The sequence below is a fragment of the Saccopteryx bilineata genome, chromosome 4, assembly GCF_036850765.1.
Source record: "Saccopteryx bilineata isolate mSacBil1 chromosome 4, mSacBil1_pri_phased_curated, whole genome shotgun sequence".
Classification (NCBI taxonomy): domain Eukaryota; kingdom Metazoa; phylum Chordata; class Mammalia; order Chiroptera; family Emballonuridae; genus Saccopteryx; species Saccopteryx bilineata.
The window spans coordinates 103,498,904-103,523,938 of record NC_089493.1 but is presented as its reverse complement, the minus strand read 5'-3'; the positions used below and the strand labels follow the sequence as shown (position 1 = coordinate 103,523,938).

At 37.3% G+C, this 25,035-nt stretch overlaps 1 protein-coding gene and 1 non-coding gene across 3 annotated transcripts in view; one reads left to right on the top strand and one right to left on the bottom strand.

The window, feature by feature from the left end:
• Window positions 1–25,035, top strand: part of HEATR5A (HEAT repeat containing 5A) — a 134,084-nt gene that overhangs the window by 29,996 nt on the left and 79,053 nt on the right. For both annotated transcript variants that reach the window (XM_066277674.1, XM_066277673.1), the window contains exons 11-16: window positions 2,766–2,877; window positions 7,954–8,106; window positions 9,463–9,562; window positions 15,098–15,207; window positions 22,675–22,838; window positions 22,945–23,120. In XM_066277674.1, the coding sequence (XP_066133771.1) occupies window positions 2,766–2,877; window positions 7,954–8,106; window positions 9,463–9,562; window positions 15,098–15,207; window positions 22,675–22,838; window positions 22,945–23,120 (815 nt within the window). The remainder of the gene's footprint in view (window positions 1–2,765; window positions 2,878–7,953; window positions 8,107–9,462; window positions 9,563–15,097; window positions 15,208–22,674; window positions 22,839–22,944; window positions 23,121–25,035) is intronic.
• Window positions 15,415–15,479, bottom strand: LOC136336703 (small nucleolar RNA SNORD78). The gene has a single exon (XR_010731531.1). It is a non-coding gene; the product is annotated as a small nucleolar RNA SNORD78 (small nucleolar RNA).

Here is a 25,035-nt window from a genome sequence, read left to right as displayed (position 1 = left end):
AACGATGTTTTATTTTTAAAAAATGACCAGATTCCCTCTGTTACATTCGTCTAAGACTCACTCTTGATGCTTGTCTCGTAAGTTCAACAATTATATTTTAAAAATACCACAGTTTTTACGCCGGTTGCATAATTTTATTTTGTGCATTTATCCATCCCACCCTAAAGGCCAGTCCGTGAAAATATTTTCTGACATTAAACTGGTCCGTGGCCCAAAAAAGGTTGGGAACCACTGACTTAGAGAATGTGTTCATTGTAAAAGCACACAGGAGATAACTGAAGGGGCTCCCACTGACCAAAGATGGAATAATGCGTGGATCAGAAAAACAGTGGCAAATGTGGATTGAAACTCACAAAATACATAAACCCTCATGAGTTCATAGTGATACTAAAAAATTAAAAAGTCCCCCTAACATTGCATTGCTGCCCAAACATACTGTTTTCTTTGTAAATTCAGGGCTTTTGAAGGTCGCATTTCCAAACAGATAAGTGATAATAGAACCTAGTAAATAAATAACCCAGTTTTAATGTGCAAAGAATTTTGAAGAGAACAAAAATAATTTTAATGAAATATAAAACAAAGTATTTGCTTAGTTTTGAGTAGCCAGTTGGAATTGCAGTTTGTCAGAGAATATTGTTTCATAATTGAAAGCCCGTCTTACCTGAGCCTCAGACACATAAATATGTCTTTTAAAGTAAATTAGCACTATTCATTTCTTTCTCATTGTTGCTTCTGTATGTTTATCAGTGAGTATTCTAGTGTATCCTCCACGGTTAAGACTTTGCAAAGAACATGATCATCACTTTATAAAAACTATTTAGAGTATTGCCAACACCATTTGAATTGAGGTGTGATTGGCAACTTTGGAAAGTGATTTTATTCATTTAAATTTGTTATTTTAGTTATATTCTAAACTAACACATCACATCATGCTAAAGCAAAGAATTGCTATAGTATTTATTTTATTAAATTTAATATCAGATGTTACTAGTTTAAGTAGCCTGAACTAGTAGTAGGTTTGTTTGGTCCTCACTCTTTGAGTGTTATCCATTGACTATAGGCTGCAAGTAGTTCTAAGTTATCAATAAGTTGGTTGGTTGTTTAAAAATCCACTAGCCTTCCTCTTCAGAAAATTTAAATACCAACTGATAACACTTGCTGCTATTCTAGAGATGATTGGTAACAGATACTTTCTCAGGCAGATTGGATATCTATTGGCCTTTGTACTGTACAAGCTTGCATTATTCATAAATGTGAAACATCTGATTTTTCCTCTCAGTTTATAACACTGCCTGTTTCATAGACTTTTAAAATACAACATTTTAATGACTCCCACTGTACTTTGAAACTTACTTCAATGTAAGATTATTTTGAAAACTTTTAACCTCTATAGTAGCATTCAGCCACTCAGGTACCACAGTGGTATGCACAACTTTAAAAAGTGAGATTCCTGTAATGAAGCTTTCTCTGTTAGTTACTGTCTAACATGGTTGCCTAAAACTAAAAATAAAGTCAATTTCTGTACAGCTCAACTTAAACAGCTGTGCATTGTTGTTACAAATGTCCTATAAAGAATTATAGGGTTTCTATGTATACTTAGTATGCCAATATTTAACCTTGACAATTTACTCTTATTTTATAGTTCTTTATATAAGATGTTGTCCTGGGGATAGTTTTATGTTTGTTTGATTTTTTTGACAGAGGAACAGATAGGGACACACAGGAAGGGAGAGAGATGAGAAGTGTCAGTTCTTTGTTACAGCACTTTAGTTGTTAATTAATTGTTTTCTCCTATGTGCCTTGACTGGGGAGTTATAGCAGAACCAGTGACCCCTTGCTCAAGCCAGTGACCTTGGGCTTCAAGCCAGCAACCTTTGGGCTCAAGCTGGTGACCTTGGAGTTTTGAGCCTGGGTCCTCTGCATCCCAGTTGGATGCTCTGTTTACTCTGCCACCGCCTGCTCAGGCTAGTGTACATCAGTGGTTTTCAACCAGCATACCACAAGAATTTTTAAAACATGCAATACCTGACTATTTAGTCAGGTACACTGATCTCTTTTCCCTTAGATTATCAAATAAAAAAATGACAACAGGCCCTGGCCGGTTGGCTCAGTGGTAGAGCGTCGGCCTGGCGTGCGGGAGTCCCAGGTTTGATTCCGGCCAGGGCACACAGGAGAAGCGCCCACCTGCTTCTCCACCCCTCCCCCTCTCCTTCCTCTCTGTCTCTCTTCCCCTCCCGCAGCCGAGGCTCCATTGGAGCAAAGATGGCCCGGGCACTGAGGATGGCTCTATGGCCTCTGCCTCAGGTGCTAGAATGGCTCTGGATGCAACAGAGCGACGCCCCAGAGGGGCAGAACATCACCCCCTGGTGGGCATGCCGGGTGGATCCCGGTCGGGCGCATGTGGGAGTCTTGTCTGACTACCTCCCCGTTTCTAGCTTCGGAAAAATGAAAAAAAAAAAAAAGACAACAGCCAACACAACAAACCCATCTAATGTGAATGAATCAAAATTATGCCTTTTTTTGTCAAATCAGTAAAAAATATATTTTTTGGTGTGCCGCAGAATTTTAGCAATTAGTTTATGTGTGCCATGAAATGAAAAAGGTTGAAAATCTCTGGTTTACATGAATGACAGTTCTTTATTACTTATATTTATTTATATGTGAGAGTTAATTTTACAAGCATTAATTTTATTGCTTTCATTTGTCCAGTAATCTATAAACTGATATGCTTTTTTTTCTTGCCTTGTTCTTTTATATGTAATTAGATTATTTTGACATTAGCAGAGGATTTGCTGTGTTCTGCTACTCAAAATAGTCGCCTTTCAGCTCAGCGCACACAAGCTGGATGGTTGTTGATTGCTGCTCTGATGACATTAGGTAACAGTTTGATTATCTTTCAGGCTTAACTTTGAGTGACTCTGGCTTTTCCAAAAATTATTTATATTCATCTCCAGGGAAGAAAAAACATTTTCCAAAACAAATAATGATGAGAGAACATTTCTGTCATTGTTATGGGAATTAATAACACCAATAAGTAGTTATATTGAAGGGGATAGGGCTCATTTAAATTATATCTATTAAATATCACTTATGTATTTTACGGTCATGACTATATAGTTATATCCTGTAATTTTGAAACTCAATTTTATTTCTTTTGTCTTAAGCCTCTACTTTGTAGTCATGTGATTTATTGTTGCAATATAAAAGTTGCTAGATTTGACCAATAAATCATTTTGATACCTTTAAAGTAATTTGATCTAAAAGCAGCTTAAATTAAAATAAGCGATCATAAATGAAGAAACAGCCTGACCAGGTGGTGGCGCAGTGGATAGAGCGTTGGACTGGGATGTGGAAGGACCCAGGTTCGAGACCCCGAGGTCGCTAGCTTGAGCGCGGGCTCATCTGGCTTGAGCAAAGAGCTCACCAGCTTGGACCCAAGGTCACTGGCTCCAGCAGGGGGTTACTCTGTCTGCTGAAGGCCCACGGTCAAGGCACATGTGAGAAAGCAATCAATGAACAACTAAGAAGTCGCAACGCTCAACGAGAAACTAATGATTGATGCTTCTCATCTCTCCGTTCCTGTCTGTCCCTGTCTATCTCTGCCTCTGTTTAAAAAAAAAAAAAAAAAAAAAAAAAAAAATAAATGAAGAAACACTTTAAGTAATGTTTTTATTTTAAAGTCATGTTCTAGGCCCTGGCCGGTTTGCTCAGTGGTAGAGCATAGGCCTGGCATGTGATTCCTGGTCAGGGTACACAGGAGATGTGACCATCTGCCTTTCCACCCCTCCCCCTCCCCTTTGCTCTCTCTTTCCTTCCCCTCTCTCTGTCTTCCTCTCCTACAGCCATGGCTTGATTGTTTTGAGTGAGTTGGCCCTGGGTACTGAGGATGGCCCTGTGGCCTCTGCCTCAGGCGCTAAAAAAAAAAAATAGCTCAGTTGCTGAGCAATGGCCCCAGATGGGCAGAGCATTGCCTCCTAGTGGGCTTGCCAGGTGGTCAGGGCTCATGCAGGTGTCTGTCTCTCTGCCTTCCCTTCCCTCACTGAAATAAAAAATAAAGTACAAAAAAAGTAATGTTGAGATGATTAAAGAGATTTATTGGACTCAAAAAAGGTTAAGCCCATAAGCCAAATTTGGCTTGCTGCCTATTTTATACCTACAAGCTAAGAATAATTTTTACTTTTATAATGGTTTTAAAATAGTAATTTTGTGACTTGAGAATTATATGAAAATCAGTTTTTCGGTATCCATAAAGTCTTATTAGAGCACAACCACAGTGATTTGTTTACATATCATCTGTACCCTTTAGGCTCTACAGTAGCAGAATTTAATGATTGCAGCTGAGACTATATAGGTTTAAAGGCCAAAAAAAAAAAAAATTACTATCTAGCCCTGTACAGAAAATGTTTCTTGGCCCCTGACATAAATCGTCATTTCACAGTAATGTGGTCAGGTTTTTATTTGCCTTTCCCTGGATGCTCCATGCCTGCCATATTGATATTCTTAGTTAACTAAAGAGAAATACAAACTACTAATAAATGTAATATTTCAGCCCCTGGCCAGATAGCTCGGTTAATTAGAGCATCATACTGATACGCAGAGGTTGTGGGATCGATCTCCAGTCAGAGCACACATGAGAAGCGACCATCTGCTTCTCTTCCCCTTCCTCTCCCCCTTCTTTCTCTCACCCCCTCTTGCAGCCAGTGGCTCTGTTGGTTTGAGTGTCGAAACCCAGGGCGCTGAGGATAGCTCAGTTGATTCAAGCATTGACCCCAGATGAGGGTTGTTAGGTGGATCCTGGTCAGGGCATATGTTGGAGTCTGTCTCTCTATCTCCCCCCTCTCTCGCTTAAAAAGTAAAAAAATTAATGTAATATTTCAGTTATACATATTTTATTATGAAACATGCAAAAAAGAATTTAAATTTTAAATTAATATTTTATTTACTACATTTTCTTGTGCTTTATTCTATTTTTCTATGCACTATTGTTTTCCTTAATTATAATTATTAGAATGTGTTGCTACTATTCTAGCAACTTCTAAAGGGGATCAGTGTGGTTTTTGCTATTAGGTATCATTATAAACTTAGGGGTTTTTATATATTTATATATTTCAGTCCATTGCAGTCATTATGCCTTTTGATCATCACATTGTCTCACCTTTAGTCCATTGGAGTCCCCTTAAGTTGGTTCATGTGTCCTTTTAACATGAAGCTGGTATTCTTTGATAACATGTTTGTTTTTCACGTGGCAAGATGTCCCAACACTGTACATTTCCTGCCCAGGGCTTGCAACCAGGCTCCTTTCTTAAATGAGCCCTGGTTCTTTTTTGTGGGAAATAGTATTAAATGACAGTCTGAGCCTTGGCCAGATGGCTTGGTTGGTTGTAGCGTTGTCCTGAAGTGCAGAGGTTACTTGTTCCATCCCCAGTCAGGGCACATGCAGGAGTAGATCTATGTTCCTGTCTCACCCCTTTTCTCCCCTTCCCTCCCCCTTTCCCCCTTCCCTCCCCTCCCTCCCCCTCTCTCTTCCTCTTTCCCTCTCTCTCCCCTTCTCTCCCTCTCCCTCTCTCCCTCTCCCTTTCTCCCTCTATTGCTAAAATCAATAAATTAAAAAATATTTTTTTAAATGACAATCTAAGTGCTTTATTAATTTTGCCTTTCAATTTTTACACCTCTTGCATTTTCAGCAATTTCTTCATCATTAAATTTTCTATTATCATTTTTAATACATTCACGATTTGAACTGATGTTAACTCAAATAGACCACATTCAGGACCATTTCTCAAATGTGAACTAAACATTTTTAACCTCTTTTGCTACACTTACCAGTCTATCTGATGCCACATAAAACATCTTTGATTTGACTTACAGATTTATGGGTGGCTTATACAGTGTGTGTGGTTTTTGCTAGATAGAATATTCTTAATTGAATAAACTTACTCTTGTTTATGTTTTAACTTTGTAATTACCATAAACTCATTTTTATCAACTTAGTTCATGTATGTCTCTGAAATAAATCTTGATACCTGTCTAGGAAAGTGATGCCACATTGTTCACTATTGAGTTAATGAGATATCTTAGTACAATAGCAAAGATTTATGAAACTTTAGTCAACTATGAGCATTGCCAGTGACTCTGTTTTTTTGGGTTTTTTTGTATCTGACTAAATTGTGCTTTCAGAATTTTCTCTGTTCCCACAGCCCATGGTATGTGAGTGTGCCAGTGTGCATACATACCCTCACACACACTGACAGTTATTCTTAATTTCCTTTTTTCCAATTCTAAATTGTTTGTTTGTTTTTAGTACTACATCAGAGAAAGTAGTGAGCAAAGAGTGTTGAATTAGTCTTATTTTGCTGTTGGGATTAGCAAAGGCCTGTTACTAAAAAGCAAGTCAGAAGAAAGAAATAATTCTATTTTAATTTAGTAAATTGCATGCATTAAAAAAAGGTTAATTTGCAAATACCCATTTCTTTTACCTTTAGGCTCATAATAGTATAATTATATAGTGTCAGCCGTTAGATAAGTGCTTACTCATATAAGTCTCAGAATCAGTCCAGTGTGGTAAATAGTAATGTCATCCCCATTTAGAGATGAGGAAATGGTACAAAAAGGTTGAGTAACTTAACCAAGTTTACACAGCAAGTGCATGGAATCAGTAATTAACCTAGGTGTTCTCATTCCAGAGCTCAGAGCAGCTGTTATGCTGCTATACTACAGAAGAGACATGGTAAGAGAGAACAGGTACTTATAGGAGAATTTTAAGTTAGCCCCAAAAGTTTTTGTTTTTTTAATTTATTGATTTTTAGAAAAAGGGGAAGAGTGAGGAGAGAGTGAGTGAGAAGTATCAGCACGTAGTTGCTTCACTTTAGTTGTGCATTGATTGCTTCTTGTGCATGACTTGACCAGGGGGCTCAAGCCAAGCCAGTGACCTTTGGCTTCAAGCCAGCAACCTTTGGGCTCAAGCCTACGAGCTTAGAACTGGATACCTCTGTGTCCTGGGTCTGCGCTCTGTTCACTGTGCCACCACTAGTCAGGCAACCCAAAATTTTAAACAACATTACTCGGGAGAAAAGCTGTAGGTTTTGGTTTTTATACTTTCATTTATTTTTTCCCCCTTAACTAATAATGTTGGCAAATAAAATACTAGCATTGTATGTTGCCTTTCATTAATGGCTTTGTGTATTCATGATTCCTTAGTTCAGTAATTGAGGTTGCTCTGAAATCTTTTTATAAAAATTCCATTTAGATGTATCACATAGGAGTTTTATCCTGGAACAAGGTGCTATTAAAAATAATAGCATTACTGTCGGGATGCAGTGTTGTTACCAAAACAGTAATATCTTGCATTTACAATGGTACATTATAATTGTTTTTGTTTTTGACTTTTTAAGATTTTATTTATTGATTTTAAAGAAAGGGTAGAGAGAGAAAGGTGGGAAGAGCAGGAAGCAAAAGGTGGGAAGAGCAGGAAGCATCAGCTGGTAGTAGTTGCTTCTCGTATGCTCTTTGACCAGGCAAGCCCATGGTTTAGAACCAGTGACCTCAGCATTCATGGTCGAAGCTTTATCCACTCACTGCGCCACCTCAGGTTAGGCCACATTACAGTTTTTAAGACTACTTTAAAGGGCACTATAATTTGGGTCAGACAACTCCTTGGAGACAGTGCAAGTGATATTGGCTTCATTTTATAGATAAAAGGAACTGAGTCTCCGAGTTCACAGCAGTAGTGAAAGTGCTGACACCAGAGCCCAGGCTTAACTCTTAGTTCCTTGTTTTTTCTCTCTGTACTCCATGGCTTCAGATAATAATTCATTCAGTAGTACATTCGTTGGAGTCAGAATGTAAGAAAAGGGACAAAGTGTTGCAGTAGTGGGTTATAATATGTTTATTAATAGACTGTAAAGAGCAACCACTTTGGGTTCTTTTATAAGTGATAAGTTGAATGAATTACAGGTCCCGCAGTTGTCAGTCATCATCTTGCCCGAGTTCTGCTGTTGTGGAAGTGTGTCTTTCCAGTGTCTCCTAAAGATCTAGAAACAGAAAAGAGCCGAGGAGATTCATTTACATGGCAGGTAACCTTAGAAGGACGAGCTGGTGCACTCTGTGGTAGGTTGAGTTTAGTCTTTTTGCTCCCTTTCCTTTGGCTTTTCCCACTCTTTAACTTTATATCTACTTGAATGTTTTATTTAATTTAAAAGGGGAAATCTTTTTCTGGTAATTTTTTTTTGTAATTGAATATAATTGACAATATTCAGATGGTGATTATAACAGGAGTATATTTAATAAGCCAAATTTGAGAGTTCTGATCTTTAGGATAACACGTTTTATTATTATAGATGTACTCCAGTTGAGAAATGTCAAGATCGCTTTATTTTAAGTAGGCATTTTTTCTTTTCAGAAATACTAGGGTTAGATTTAATTAGCATTGATTAAGCATGTTTCCATTTAGTTGGGTTTTTTTTCCCTTCTTTTCCAAGTTACAGGAAGGGAGATAAACAGACTCTCACATGCGCCCCAACCAGGATCCACAATGCAACCCACATCTGGGGCCAATTTTTTGTCCATCTGGGGCCGTGCTTAGAGCCAAGCTATTTTTAGTGCCTAACGCAGAGGCTCCATGGAGCCATCCTCAGCACGCGGGACAGATGTGGTTGGACCTATCAAGCCATGGCTGTGGGAGGAGAAGAGAGAGAGAGAGAGAGAGAGAGAGAGAGAAGGGGAATGGCGAGGAGTAGAGAAGCAGCTGGTCCCTTCTCCTGTGTGCCCTGACTGGGAATTGAATGCAGGACTTCCACACGCCAGGCCAGTGCTCTACCTCTGAGCCAACTGGCTAGGGCCCATTTAGTTTTTTATATATGAAAGCTGTACTTTTTATAATAGGCCATTGAAAAATAGTATCCACTATGAAAACTTGAACTAAGGAAGGGTGGGATCCCTGAAAAGATGCGAAAGCATTGATTTTGGGTATGTTTATTATTGCTATTTTTTTACTCTTAAGAATGGAAAACAATTTTGAAATTAATCTTTAAACAGTCTAACTATAAAATATTCATTTTATTCTATATATATGAAATTAACTCTTTATAAAAACTTATGTATTTCCTGTAACATCTACAAAAACTGACTCAAAAGTAGTATGGTTCTGTGGAACTAGTATAGAACTGGTGCACTTTTAGGTCTAAGCTAATCTATTCTTCTACTTCTGAGCTCAGGAGCTGAGGAGAACTCCAGGAAAGAAACATTTTGTTAACTTGGTTGGTGGTCTCTGTTAGTAATTCTAGGAAGCTTTGATTAGAAATATAAGACACTAGCTTCCTTTGTATACTAGAGTTCCAAGAATTTTTCTGTTTTTAACACATTTCTTTATTTCTGTAATAAAAATGCAAATATTGGACAATAACTGACTACTTTTTTTTATAGTTCATTACACTCTGCCAAGTAAAGGTCTCTTCTGTTTTTCAGCTATCAAGAGCTTTGTTTCCCACTGTGGCGATCTCCTTACTGAGGAAGTAATTCAGCATCTTCTTCCACCACTTTCTTGTGCTGTGGATTTGCTAACTCAGTAAGGATCTGCTATTTAGATTTGATGAAAAAAATTTAATAGCAATCAGTTGCCCTCTGATTATATCATATATTATCTTTTAAGTATAATAATAAGGCCAGTTTCTATGGTTAGTGAATGAGTTTCCTTTTGCAGAGAAAGGCAAATGTTTAGTTATGATTTTTTTTAAGCTAGGTCTTGAAGGAAAAACATATTAAAGGGGGGAAAATACTTAGTGATTAATGTATCTTTTACAGTCAGATTTAACCAAGAAATTAATATTAAGCCTATTAATCTTTTCAGGTATGCATTTTTGGTTTTTTAGTGTTATTCTGTGTTCATAAGAACCATGTGTTTGTTAACAGTTTCAGTTTTTTGTTACTTCTATTTTTCATAGATCTGACTTATGTATATATGATAAGAAAACAGAGAAAATTCAATATATATGTCACGAGCACTTGTAATTTCCAAATTAATAAAATGTATAGTTTAGAGATAGTCTTTCAAAAAATATTTAATGATATTTTATATATACAGGAAAATATATTTAAGATGTGGCTTATCAAGCATAGTAATAAAATGAACACCTGTGAATTCAACACAACTAAAACAGGAGTTCGCAAATGTTTGCTGTAATGGCCAGATAGTACAGGTTTAGTTTGTGGGCCATGTAGTCACTGTTGCACCTACTCAGTCAGCTCTGTTGTTATAGCTCAAAAGCAGTGGTAGAAATCGGTAAGTGAGTCAATGTGGCTGTGTTCCAGTGAAACTTCACAGAAACGGGCAGGGTCAGATTTAGCTAGTCCTGAAATTAACAATACTATTAAAGTTATCTACCATTCTTTCTGCCTTCATTTAGAGGTAATCACTAGCCTGAATTTTTATATGTCATTCCCTTGCATTTTTAAAAAGTGTATCACATGTATATATTTCACTAAAAAGCATCTTGTTTAGTTTTGCTTGGTTTTGATCTGGCACATGGTATTATACTGTTTCTGACACTTAACTTTTTTTTACTTTATGTTTCTGAATTTTATCTACATGTAAGTTTGTTCATTCATTTTGATTGCTGTACAATATTTGATTGTCTGGATATATAGCATTTGATTTATCTTCCTGTCAAAGAAATAGCCAAATTACTTTCTAAAATTCTTATATATTTCTACAAATAGTGTATATGAGTATCCTTTGATTTACTTCTTTACCAACTTATTCAGACACTAATTTTAGCCCACCCAGTAGATATAAATGGGTATCTCGTTAGGATCTTTTTCTTTCTTTTAGTGAGAGAGAGGGACAGACAGGAAGGGAAAGAGATGAAAAGCATCAACTTATAGTTGTAGCACCTTAGTTGTTCATTGATTGCTTTCTCATATGTGTCTTTATGGTGGGGGGGTCAAGGAGGGGACTCCAGCCAAGCCAGTGAACCCTTGCTCAAGATAGCGACCTTGGGCTTCAGGCTGGTAAGCTCATGCCAGATGAGCCCATGCTTAAGCTGGCAACCTTGGGATTTCAAACCTGGGCTCTCAGCAACCCAGGCCAATGCTCTATCCACTGCACCACCACCTGGTCATTATGATTTTATATATCTGATTCCTGATGGTTTATATCAAATGTCAATTTTTTTATTACTTCATAGTTATATACTTTTATTTCTCTTTTAAATGTTTAAGGTTTTATTTTTCAAATTTAAGCTTTTAATTCATCTGGAACTGATTTTTGTGTTTGGAGTGATATGTGCTACTACAATGAATTGTCCCATACTTTAGTTAAAAAAAAGTCCATGCTTCCAATTATTACCATTTACCTCTTTCATGTATTATATTTATATACACGGTCTGTCTCTTTGCTCATTTCTGTGTGTTTGCCCTTTTCTGTGCCAGTACCACATCCTCTTCATCTTCAGTTTTTTTTTTCTTTTCTAAGTGAGAGGAGGGGAGATAGACAGACTCCTGCATGTACTCCGACCAAGATCCACCTGGCAGTCTCCATCTGGAGCCTATGCTTTGCCCATCTGGGGCCATGCTCACAACCAAACTATTTTTAGTGCCTGAACCATTCTCAGTACCTGGGGCCAAAGTGCTTGAACCAATCAAGTCATGGCTGGGGAAGGGGAAGAGAGAGAAGAGGAAGGGGAAGTGTGGAGAAGCAGATGGTTGCTTCTCCTGAGTGCCCTGACCAGGAATAAAACCTGGACATACACACCAGGGCCAAAGCTCTATCACTGAGCCAACCGGCCAGGGACTTCATCTTCAGTTAGCATCAGGTTGGTCTTACTATTCTCTTATCTTAATCTTTGCTGTATCTCTAATGTTCCTTCTCCAGTCCTGATAAGTTTTCATCATGTCTTCTCTTTTGTTTTGCCTGATCCATCTCATGAGAGGTATATCTTTTTTATTAATCTATACAAAGAATAACTTAGCTTGTATTAAATTTTTTTTCCTTCATTAATTATTTTACTTCTTCTTTCTGCTTTCTTAAACTCTCATTTTTTTCTAACCCCTTAATTCAAATGTTTAGCTCCTTGAATTTTTAATTCTCCTAATATAAACTAAGACCAGAAATGTCCCTCCTAGGTCCCCGTTGAAGTATGTTCTTAAATTTCTAAATGTATGGGATAGTTTTCAGCATATAGTTTTGTTCCTGATTTTTAACTTAATTGCATTGTGGTTAGTGAATATGATCTGTATGTTACCTATTTTAAAATAGTTGAGACTTGCTCTGTGACATACGTGCTTTTTTAAAGTTCTGTTGTCCCATCTATCTCCACTAATTTTTTATCTGTTTAACCCAGGGGTAGTCAACCTTTTTATACCTACCACCCACTTTTGTATCTCTGTTAGTAGTAAAATTTTCTAACTGCCCACCAGTTCCACAGTAATGGTGATTTATAAAGTAGGAAAATAACTTTACTTTATAAAATTTATAAAACAGTTACAGCAAGTTAAAGCATATAATAATAATTAGTTACCAAGTACTTTATGTCAGATTTTGGCTAAGTTTGGCAGAATAATTCTTTATAAAACAACTTACTATAGTTAAATCTATCTTTTAATTTATACTTTGGTTGTTCCGCTGCTGCCCACCATGAAAGCTGGAACGCCCACTAGTGGGCGGTAGGGACCAGGTTGACTACCACTGGTAAACCGATCAGTAATTGAAAGTGATGTATTAAACTCCTTCACTTTGTTGTTGTGTTTATCAGTTTTTCTCTATAGTTACATTAATTTTTGCTTTTTCATATTGTGAAACTAATTAGGTACGTAAGAGTAAGTCTCTGTTATATCTGTGGTATATCTTTTTCCATGTCACTGTTTTTTTAGGTATGTCTCAAACTGCATGTAGTTGGAGTTTCTTTTAAATTGAATTTTACAACCTCTGCTTTAAACCGGCAATTTGTGGATTTCTTTATCCACTGTGTTATATATATTTTTTGAATCCCATCTCTTTTAGTACATCTGGAAAATTGCTATTATCTCTTCAAATGTTGGCTCTTTTCTATTCTCTTAAAACTTCCTTTCTGGAGATTTTTTTTATTTTGTCTTTCATGGCTCTTAATTTTTTTCTAATATTTTTCTCCTTTTCTCTCTGTTGCAATCTGGGTAATTTCACTTCACTAATTCTCTCTTCAGCTGAGTTTAATCTGATAATGCCTTTGCTCTTCAAGGACTTGGGACAATTTTAAACCCCTTCAAGAAACCCCACCTTAGCACCTCTACCTTGCCATGGGCACCAGTTCAATCTGCCAATTCATGTGTTGATTAGCAGCATTTGTATTCCCACTCTCATTTCAGCTTATGTTTTGTTTCATTCTTTTTATGTTTGTTTGGTTTGCAGAGGGAAATTGACCTTGGAAAGGTCAATTTCTGCAAGTCTAACAATGCAGATTATCTTTTACCTAGGCTCTTAAGTGTATTTATAGCAGGAAGATCCTTCAGAGACACAAATCTGCTCTCCTAATAGAAGCATAAACCACTAGAAATGCTTTCCTAAATTCTTTTTCTATTCATCTCATTTTCTTTAAAACACACACACACACACACACATGTTGCAGGATTTTTTAGCATCTTGTCAATGTGAGTGAAATAGTTTTCACATGTCAGCTGTTATTTTCTCATCTGGTTTTAGAGAAATACAAAATGCTGTGAATTTATTCTTAACTCTCATAATAAAAATTACAGTATACCCAAGTTTATAAATATATTTTCTATATATTTTTTTACTAAGCTGAAGGATATAAATTAAATCAACATTTCTTTATTAAAATGACAAGTCAAAATACAATTCTCTTCTAGAAACTGGAAATATCAAGTATTAGTTTCCCAGAAAATACAAATGAATAAACATTGCCAGAATTTCTTAAATGTTCCTGGAAAACTCATGCCATGGCAGTTTAGTTGGTTATTCTAGTGTCACAATAAAAGTAATTCCATTGAGCCCTGGCTGGCTGGCTCAGTAGTAGAGCATTGACCTGGCATGTGAAAGTACTGGGTTTGAATTCTGGGGGTACTTGCATTCAAAGTACCCAGGAGTACTTTGAATTCCCCCCTCCTTTCTATCTCTCTCTTCCCTTCCTGCAGCCAAGGCTCTATTGAAGCTAAGTTGGCCTGGGCACTGAGGATGGCTCCATGGCCTCTGCCTCAGGTGCTAGAATGGCTCCCATTGCCATGGAGCAATGCCCCAGATGGGCAGAGCATCGCTTTTTGGTAGGCTTGCCGGGTAGATCCCAGTCAGGCACATGTGGGAGTCTGTCTCTCTGCCTCCCCGCTTCTCACTTCAGAAAACTACAAAAAAAAAAAGAAAAGTAATTCATTGAATTTTGCTGTTGCTAAAAGAGATGAAAATCATGCTTCAGTTGATAACATGGTACTTTTCAAAGAGTACTAATCCTTTAATAAATGTGTTAGATGAATGAAAATAGTAAAATGTCTTACCAGTAATGAGGGGGGGGGAAAAAAAACAAGATAAAGGAAAGTGCATGAAAATAAAAGAAGGCTGTGAAGAAAGGAGGTGATAGGAGATTTTGTGAATAGAACTGTTGGAGAAACATTGGCTCAGCTAGTGCTTTATTAAAAAATTTGCTTTATGATTTTGCAAATGATTGATTCCTATTTGTTGATGGCATTCTAGATCAAGTTTCTAATAAGCACTTGGCTTTTTTTCTAGATATTTGTCTCTTGTTTGTTTCTTTGGCTGATTCCTTTTATACTGTAACAGACTTTAGTGTTTACAAATGCCAAGTCATAAATTTTGGAATTTAGTCAATAGTTTTATTTTCTGGACAAAATAAAATACTTATGTTCTTAAAACTCTAAGCTGAATTTATAGTTTTGTTTTATAAAGTATGATAGAAAAAATAGAATGATTTTCATGTGTGACCCTTGTAGTCTCTGTTATAACTTATAATTACATCTTATGTTTAAAAAGTTATAATGAAAGCAGCACTGATGTTCACTAATGTATATAGTATTTTCTGTGTATATATCAACCTGTTCAATATTTATGTACTGTTATATAATTTAAACACTTAAGATACACTTTCTTTTTTATTTTAAGGCTTTCTTCAATACTAAAAACATATGGAAGTTCTTTGAAAACACCATCAGTAGTTTATAGACAGAGGCTTTATGAATTATTGGTTTTATTACCTCCTGAATCCTATGAAGGTATGTGCTTTAAACCAAAGTGTTTTATTGTTTATAGCTAGTACAGTGCCTGGACATAAGACCTGGATGAATTAATTATGTGGAAGGTTTTCAGTGCCCTGTTTCTAGAAGGTATAGAGAGTTCAATTTTTTTTTAAGGGAAACAAGACATCTTTTATTAATGTTAAATATCATTAAATTCTTTGTTTAGCATTAATTGTCACAGGGTTCTTCACTGATAAATTTGTCTGCATGCTCATTTTAGGTCAGATATTTGATCAACATCATTAAAAGGGAGTTCAATCTTAACCCCTGTGTTCACTATTTTATAGTAAATAAAATAACATCTATTTTTTAAAATTCTACTTCTGTCTTCTTTCTCACTTCTGTAATTTTCCCATTGATTTGAGGGAGAGAGGGAAAGGGACACGGGGGGGAGAGAGAGAGAGAAGCATCAACTTTTTCCACTTAGTTGTTCCATTTAGTGTGCACTCATTGGTTGCTTCTCACGTGTGCCCTGACCAGGTTCATACCTGTGACCTTGTTGCACCAAGACGATGCCACCTGGCCAGGATTCTTCCCTTCTCTCTACTGGCAGGGAGGGAGGATCTGTAGTTCTCTGTATGGGAGAGAATAAGTAAAAAAGATGGGTCTCAATTCTATCCAGGGTTTTGTATATGACTATAATGCAAATCTGTTAGAAATTTGGCCATTCCTAGTTTCCCTCTAGAGTGATTATTATATGCATTCTATTCTACTACATTCTTAACTCTGGCTTGAGGAAGTTTAATACTGGACTACCAAGGTATAATTGATTTTATAAATTTTTTAATGTGGGCTTTATTCTTATTAGGCTCAAAGATGTATAATAAACTTGCCTCTATTTTAAAATTAATCTTAAAATTTTTCATGTAATTTTTAAACACAGTTTTAAGAAAAACTGGATACTCAAGATACCTGTTTTGTGAGTTAAAAATTGTAAACAGTCTCCATTGAGAACATCTATATTTTTTTAGTGTTAATAATTTTCAGCCAACCGTATTAAATTGATCGTTACTTCAGATACACTTTTTTGTAAAAATACATTTATTAGCTTATATCCTTATCTGCAAATAATTGCAATATAATAGATAGCATAGAAGTTCAAAATGTTAATATACAGCTTCGGTATTGGTCCTTACCATTTATGAGTGGTATTCTCACTTCCTCTCTTCCTAGTTCATAAATATACCCAGCAAAATGTTTGATATAAAATAAGCATTTAGTCTCTTATTTATTAAGAACTGAAAAAAAAGGATACATTGCTATTTCTCAGAAAATGTATCCAAAGAACCATTTCTATATGCTAGGCACTGTTTTAGCAATTGTATATATTACATTGACTCTTGGACAGCACTGGTTTGAACTGTGTGGGTCCAGTTGTACAGGCATTTTTTTTCCCCATAAGTACTATAAAGGTATATATTTCTCATGATTTTCTTAATAACATTTTATTTCCTCTAACTTACTTTATTATAAGGATACAGGATATAATACATGTAATATACAAACTATGTGTTAACCAACTGTTATGTTACTGATAAGGCTTCTTCTGATCAACAGTAGGCTATTAATAGTTGAGTTTTTGGGGGGTTGTCAAAAGCTATGTTCAGGCTTTCAGCTACATGGGGTTGGCACCCCTCCCTCCAACCCTTTTCAAGGGTCAACTGTATTATTTGTTTTGGGATAATACAATGAGCTAGTTACATTTTCCTTATTTGACAGTTAAAGGCACAGAGAGGTTACAAAAACCGGTTTAAGAACATATAGCCACCGTGGCTAGGTAGCTCCTATGGATGGAGCATCGTTCTGATATGTAAAAGTTGCCAGTTTGATCAGCAGTTAGGACACGTAAACAGATCAGTGTTTCTGTCTGTCTGTCTCTCTCTCTCTCCCCCCTCCACCCTCCTCTCTATCTGAAATCAATAAAAAATATTTTTTAAAAAAGAACATATATGACCCTGGTCATTTGGATCAGTGTAGTAGAGCATCAGGCCGGCATGTGGATGTCCCAGGTTCGATTCCTGGTGAGGGCATGCAGAAGAAGCACCCATCTGCTTCTCTATCCCTCCACCTCTCGCTTCTCTCTCTTTTCCCTTCTCTTCCCTCTTGCAGCTATGGCTTAATTGGAGTGAATTGATTCTAAGTACTGAGGATGTCTCCATGGTCTCCACCTCAGGTACTAAGAAGAGCTTGGTTGCTGAGCAGTGGAGCAGTGGCCCCAGATAGAGCATTGCCCCCTACTGGGCTCGCCGGGTGGATCCTTCCTTGTCAGTGCATATGTGGGAGTCTGTCTCTGCCTCCTTTCCTCTCACTAAATTAAAAAATAAAAAAGAACATATAGCCATTAAATAGTGGAATCAAAATTAAAACAGATCTGCTTCATACTGTGCTGCCTATCCATTTATAAGTAACCTACTAGAGACTTAATAAACAATCAAAGCTAAGTGGTAGGTCTCTTTCATTCTATGCTGTCTCTCATTATAGATGTTACCTGCTAATTATGTAATAAAAGGCTAAGAGATAATTTCTCTGTTGCATATTCAGATAGCTGTTAGATTCTGGCAAAATCAGTTCCCTTCAGACTTTTACATTAGTTTTTACCATAGTATTTTTTAATTTATTTTAAAATACAGATAAAATATCCTGATTGTTTTTAAGTCTTCATAAAATATTTAGGAAGCCTGACCAGGCGGTGGCGCAGTGGATAGAGCATCGGACTAGGATGCGAAAGACCCAGGTTCGAGACCTTGAGGTCATCAACTTGAGCGAGGGCTCATCTGGTTTGAGCAAAAAGCTCACCAGCTTGAGCCCAAGGTCGCTGGCTCGAGCAAGGGGTTACTGGGTCTGCTGAAGGCCCGCAGTCAAGGCACGTATGAAAAAGCAATCAATGAACAATTAAGGTGTTGCAACACACAACGAAAAACTAATGATTGATGCTTCTCATCTCTCCATTCCTGTCTATCCCTCTCTCTGACTCTGTCTCTGTAAAAAAAAATAAAATAAAATAAAAATAAATAAAATATTTAGGAATACTAGAATATCAACTTTCAAACCTATAGTATATCTTCTGATAAAATGGTAAGTCTAACCTTGAAGGACTTAAGTTAAGGAGGAAAACAAAGTCTTGTACCATTGTCTCAGAATTGAAATTTGAGAATGCAATCAGGTGTCCTGAAGAAATAATGAACATACAACAGTGTAGATTTTAAATCAGTTCCAGAGTGTTCATTGGAAGACAAAGTATGGAGTTACTATGAATTTCTTGAAAAAAGAAAATCTGCATTTGCCTTCTTTGTCTTAAGTTGATCTTTTTCTAACATGAATTAAACAGATACAATCTATAGAAAACTGAAACTCTGAATGTATTAATATTTTTGTTTCAAACAAAAATAATAATAATTTACACCTATCCTGTGTTTGCACAGTGGTTAGAACATTGACCTGGAATGCTGAGGTCGCCAGTTCAAAATCCTGGGCTTGCCCAGTCAGGGTACATACCGAGAAGCAATTATGTACTATGAGTTGATGCTTCCTGCTCCTCCCTCCCTTTTTTCTCTCTCTAAAATCAATAAGTAAAATCTTAAAAAATAGTAATTTGCCATTTTATATCTGTCTTTTTCCATCTTTACAACTATGGAAATAGAAATAAGGATTTTTTTTCTTTAAGCAATTAGGATTTCTTTTTAAATGATTCTATTTTATAGATTTATGTAATGTACAGGGTGGGAAAAATGTAGGTTTACAGTTCATATGAAAAATAATATAATAATTATAAAATAATACAAGAACAAACTGTTTTACTTACAACCATAAACCTACTTTTGCGCCACTGTGTAGATGACACACAACAAAAATTTACCATCTGTATATCAATTGATATTTTAAATAACATAGCTCATACTATAATAATAACCTATAATACAGTTAGTGTTCGACTTACAACCACGATTGGTTCCGACAGACCGGTCGTAACACGATTTGGTTGTAAGTTGAGTAGGCTATATGTACAGTACTGTGAAATGATGTTATAAAACCTTCAAGTCATATTTTATCATAATTTTTTTCATTATTATATATCATAATTTTCTTTGTTCATTTTATGCCATTTGTATCATCTCTACACCATTTTGTTTCTTATTTTTACATTTGTCAGGTTTAAGTAAAACACTGCATTACCAATACCACTGGTTTAATATTTGCAAAGAGAATTTCCTCTTGGTAGACATCTTGGGAGGGGTTTGATGAAAAATATCCAAGACAAAACACAAATTGCTGTACTGAGTCTGGGATAACAGTTGAAATGGTGCATGCGGAGATGGTAGTGCCGTAGGAAGCTGGTCCGCACTGTCGTACGCCCAGCTGGGCAACGCTTGCGCTGCCAGACGCGGAGCAGTCATGACTAGCAATTGTGGTCGTAAAGTCGAATGGTCATAAGTTGCGTAGGTCATAAGTCGATCAATATTTGTAATTTCTAAATCTTTATTGTAAGCAGAAATAGTTGTCTTTAAAGTTATGTATCTAATTAACTCAGAGAATATGGCTAAGTAACAAAACAAATTTAAAGTTCTAATTTTTAAAAAATTCTGATGAGACCAATTGATACAATGAGTTGTCAGAGGTAACCTTACAAGACATAGTAAGAAATTACTTTTGTTACATGGGACATAAGAATTGAAAAGACTTCATGGTTGTCTAGCAGATGCAGACTTTTGTGATTAGTAGAGCCTTTCTGAAGCTTACAGAGTAAAGAGTGGGTTGTTGGGTTTTTTTGTTTTTTAATTTTATTTATTCATTTTTTGAGAGAGGAGAGAGAAAGGGAAGAACGGAAGAGCAGGAAGCACTGGCTCCCATATGTGCCTTGATTGGGCAAGCCCAGGGTTTCGAACTGGTGACCTCAGTGTTCCAGGTCAGCGCTTTATCCACTGCGCCACTACTGGCCAGGCGGGTTGTTGGTTTTTATTTCCTATCTTAGTTCTGTTAGGGATCTCCTTTCAAATATTTTCATAATCTCTACACCAAAATTTTTTTCTTAAACATATGAGAAAGCCAATGAGGTATTTCTACAACAAAAGCATGTCTAATTCCATAGTTGTTTGTATTTTAGAACAGAATTATCTTTATTTTGTTCAGGGACAGTGGGAAGCAGTTGTTTTAAGTGAAAAGTCGGGATTTGCCACTATTGTCACACTTAGCTATAGTCCCAAATATACCTTGTATTCTGTAGTGCCAACAAAATTATTTTTTTGAGTATTATATATTGGCAGGTTAACTTTCAGACGTTCCTCTGAGCAGCTCTCATTTGCTTCATTAAGCCTTCCGTGAGCCCTGACTGCCCTTCCCAGTTCCTATATATAATCTCTTTCTCTAAACCTAGCAGTACTTTTGTTTTCATTTTTATGAAACATAGTACTTTCTTCATTTTATAGTTTTATTTGTGTATTTGTGTCCTGCCTTTAATATGTACTTGAAGGGAGGATTAAGTTTTATAAAATATTTTTATTTTTATTAAACAGTGTCTTAAACAAGTTTGAATGAATGAATGATTGAGCACGGCAGTTGAAAGCTCAAGTTCTGGAGCCTGAAATACCTATTTTTCAATCTAACTGCCTTGCAATTGCTGTGATCTTGGGCAATGAAAATCTCTATTCCTCACCCATAAAATAGCAGTACTAACTGGACTTCATGAGATGCCGATGAAGACTATATGTGCAGCTTTTAGAACATTTACTGACAATTTATTATGTCTTCAGTCTTGTTACTAGTTTTATTGATACTAATGATACAGAAAACGATGTTGGGTGAACCCTTCCTAACTCATCCTGCCACTTCTAATAAGTTAGATATCACCTCAGTCTTTATTTCATCATGATGTTGCTCTGAGAAACACAAAAGGGAACGATTCTCTATGGCAGTTTTTCTCATTCCTAAAGTACTTAAAACACACACTAGCAGAGACATTTATACTTTAGGTGAATAAAATTTCATATTGATAATCTTCCAAAAATTAGGGTGAATATCTTTGAAATGATAATTTAGGACAAGGTGATAAATGGACCAATTCTCAAAATGTATATATGAGAGACAACCATATGTTGTTTAATGACTCGTAGACAATCACATGTCAACTGGGGACTAGCTTGGCCTCCAGAATAAACAGACCAAAAAAAGAATCCTATCTAGATCCAAGTTCCAAATTATAAAAAAATACAGATGGTAGAGGGATAAATTAAACTGCACTGGGGGTGAGGAGGTATAATCATAAAAACAGACTAGAAACTTCTACAGAACAGGTAAAACCTCATTTCTTCAAATAAAAGGGCAGAAAAGTGGAGGGAATAATTTTAGATTAAAAGAGATTTAAGATACTATGAACGAGCTGCAATATGTAGACTTTACTTAGATCTCAGTTCAAACAAAAGCAAACAAAAACAGGCATTTGAGATCATTGAAAATTTAAACACTAGACGGGTACTTGGTGTTTGATGGTTTTTAAAACATGATGTTATGATCATGAATTGTTTAAAATGTCCTTCACCTTAGTGATCCACAATGAAATATTTGTAGATGAAATGATATTCTTTCTAGGATTTGCTTCAAAATAATGTGGGGAATGGTAAGAGAGTGAAGAAGGATGTACAAGTGAAACAAGATTGATCCACCTGGTCAAGGCGAATGGCAGTCGTGCTGGGCAGTGGGGAGTTGGGCTACCCTAATACTATTAGGTCTGCTTTTCTTTCTGAGATTTGCCATGATAAAAACATGTCTAAGGCTTATAAATTTTTTCCACTGTTTTTTTTAAACAGTATAATTTATTTGCTTTTGCATCTATGTGTCCTTTTTTATTTTATTTTTTTACTTTATGTCATTTTATTTAAAATGGTAGTAGTATTTTTTAGTATCATAAGGTTTACACACACCTACATTGAGATTCCCTTTCAGTGTCCAGTCTTTTCCCTACAATCTGCAGCACATAGTTGAGCAGTTCATTCGTAGAGCATTTTTAAGGATGTTATATATAGTCCTTGGCTGTGATATATTAAAGTTAGCCAATGTGGAGATTACAGTTCAACTTGGGCTTTTTTTTTCTTTTTTTTTTCTTTTGGTGACCAGAGCAGGGAGAAGGGCAGACAGGAAGGGATAGAGATGAGAAGCATCAATTCTTCGTTGCGGCACCTTAGTGTTCGTTGATTGCTTTCTCATATGTGCTTTGACAAGGGGGGCTACAGCAGACTGATTAACCCCTTGCTCAAGCCAGCAACCTTGGGTTCAAGCTGGTGAGCTGTGCTTGGGATTTCGAACCTGGGTCCTCTGCATCCCAGTCTCATACACTATCCACTGCGCCACTGCCTGGTCAGGCCAACTGGGGCTTTTTTGAACTCCATGCTCTGGTTAACTGCTATTACTAAACTGGTAATTGCTGTTTTGTTTTTCCCCCTGACTTAACAGGAAACCTCTGTGCTATTCTCAGAGAGCTGGCTGCTGACTTGACTGCCCCTGATATACAGGTTACAGCACCCACATTTTTACTCCCACCCCTCTGTCATCAGGATGATCTTTTGTTATTAAGTCCTTTGCTACAAGAGACTGACCACAGATTTATTGAAGAACAGGTATGGTCATTTTTCAATTTTTCTTGGGTTGATTTCATCTGTGAATAATGGTTTTAAAACCTTATATATATATATATATATATATATTTTTTTTTTTTTCTTTTAGCTCCTGCTTAGTAATGGTATTGCTTGTGGAAGTCTCGAGTATGACCCTTACTCTATTTATGAGAAAGATGTAGAGGGAGATTCGGTCCCTAAGCCCCTCCCGCCAACACTATCAGTTATTAGCTCTGCAGTCAAGCTCTTTGGAGTTGTATGTGCTCATGTGGGAGTAGCTCAAAGGTAAATCTTCAATAGTTCACGTACCCTAAAATGTAATATTCCCAGGCTGGTAATTGGTTCAATGAATGCACAATAGAGAACTGGTGAGTAAGAAAAATGTTGTCAGAAGTTCTCATTGCCTGACCAGGCGGTGGCACAGTGGATAGAGCGTCGGACTGGGATGCAGAGGACCCAGGTTTGAGACCCCGAGGTCGCCAGCTTGAATGTGGGCTCATCTGGTTTGAGCAAAGCTCACCAGCTTGTACCCAAGGTCACTGGCTTGATCAAGGGGTTACTCGGTCTGCTGTAGCCCCCGGTCAAGGCACATATGAGAAAGCACTCAATGAACAACTAAGGTGTCATAATGAAAAACTGATAATTGATGCTTCTCATCTCTCTCCGTTCCTGTCTGTCTCTTTCTATCCCTCTCTCTGACTCTCTCTCTGTCTCTGTAAAAAAAACAAAACAAAAAAATGTTCTCATTAATATAAAAAATTACTGCCTGACCTGTTGTGGTGCACTGGATAAAGTGTTGACCTGGAACACTGAGGTCGCTGGTTCGAATTCCAGTCAAGGCACATACAGAAAGCAACTACTATGAGTTGATGCTTCCCATTTCTGCCCCCTCTTTCGCTCTCCCTCTCTCTCTAAAAATGAGTAAATAAAATGTTTTTAAAAAAATGTACTTACAAAGGACAAATGAAGGTGAGATAATGGCTCTTGTTTGCTTATTTACCTGGCTAATATTTAATAAGAAATAATTAAGTCATGATTAAGAAATTGAATTAAACTGAAAGCTAATAGACATTATTTTGGATACAATACTTTATCCACAATTAGCTTATTATTTAACTGAAAATACAACTGAAAATCAACAACACAAGAACATCAATTTTGGCCCTGGCCGGTTGGCTCAGCAGTAGAGCATTGGCCTGGCGTGCGGGGGACTCGGGTTCGATTCCCGGCCAGGGCACATAGGAGAAGCGCCCATTTGCTTCTCCATCCCCCCCCCCCCCGCCTTCCTCTCTGTCTCTCTCTTCCCCTCCCGCAGCCAAGGCTCCATTGCAGCAAAGATGGCCCGGGCGCTGGGGATGGCTCCTTGGCCTCTGCCCCAGGCGCTAGAGTGGCTCTGGTCGCAACAGAGCGACGCCCGGGAGGGGCAGAGCATCGCCCCCTGGTGGGCAGAGCGTCGTCCTTGGTGGGCGTGCTGGGTGAATCCTGGTCGGGTGCATGCGGGAGTCTGTCTGACTGTCTCTCCCCGTTTCCAGCTTCAGAAAAATACAAAAAAAGAACATCAATTTCTCTTCCTGAAAATGGCCTCAGGTGACCTCTGAAAATAATCTGCTATTCACTTGACCCAGAAAACCCAAAATCATGCAAATTAAGAGGTTCAGATCTTAATGTTTACTTTAAGAACGCTCATGAAAACTGCCCACGCCATCAAGGTTATACATAGCCAAAAAGCCACCAAGTATTTGAAGGATGTCACTTTACGGAAGCAGTGTGTGCCATTTTGTCATTATAGTGGTGGAGTTGGTAGGTATGCCCAAGCCAAACAGTGGGTCAGTGCCCAAAAAGAGTGCTGAATCTTACCCTGGCCAGTTGGCTCAGTTGTAAAGCATCAGTCTGGTGTGTGGAAGTCCCGGGTTTGATTTCTGGCCAGGGCACACAGGAGAAGTGCCCATCTGCTTCTCTACCATTCCCCTCTCCTTCCTCTCTATCTCTCTCTTCCCCTCCCAAAGCCAAGACTCCATTGGAGCAGAATTGGCCCGGGCGCTGAGGATGGCTCCATGGCTTCCACCTCAGGCACTTGAATGGTTCCAGCTACAATGGAGCAACGCCCTAGATGGGAGAGCATTGTCCCCTGGTGGACATGCCAGGTGGATCCCAGTTGGGCACATGCAGGAATCTGTCTGACTGCCTCCCTGCTTCTAAC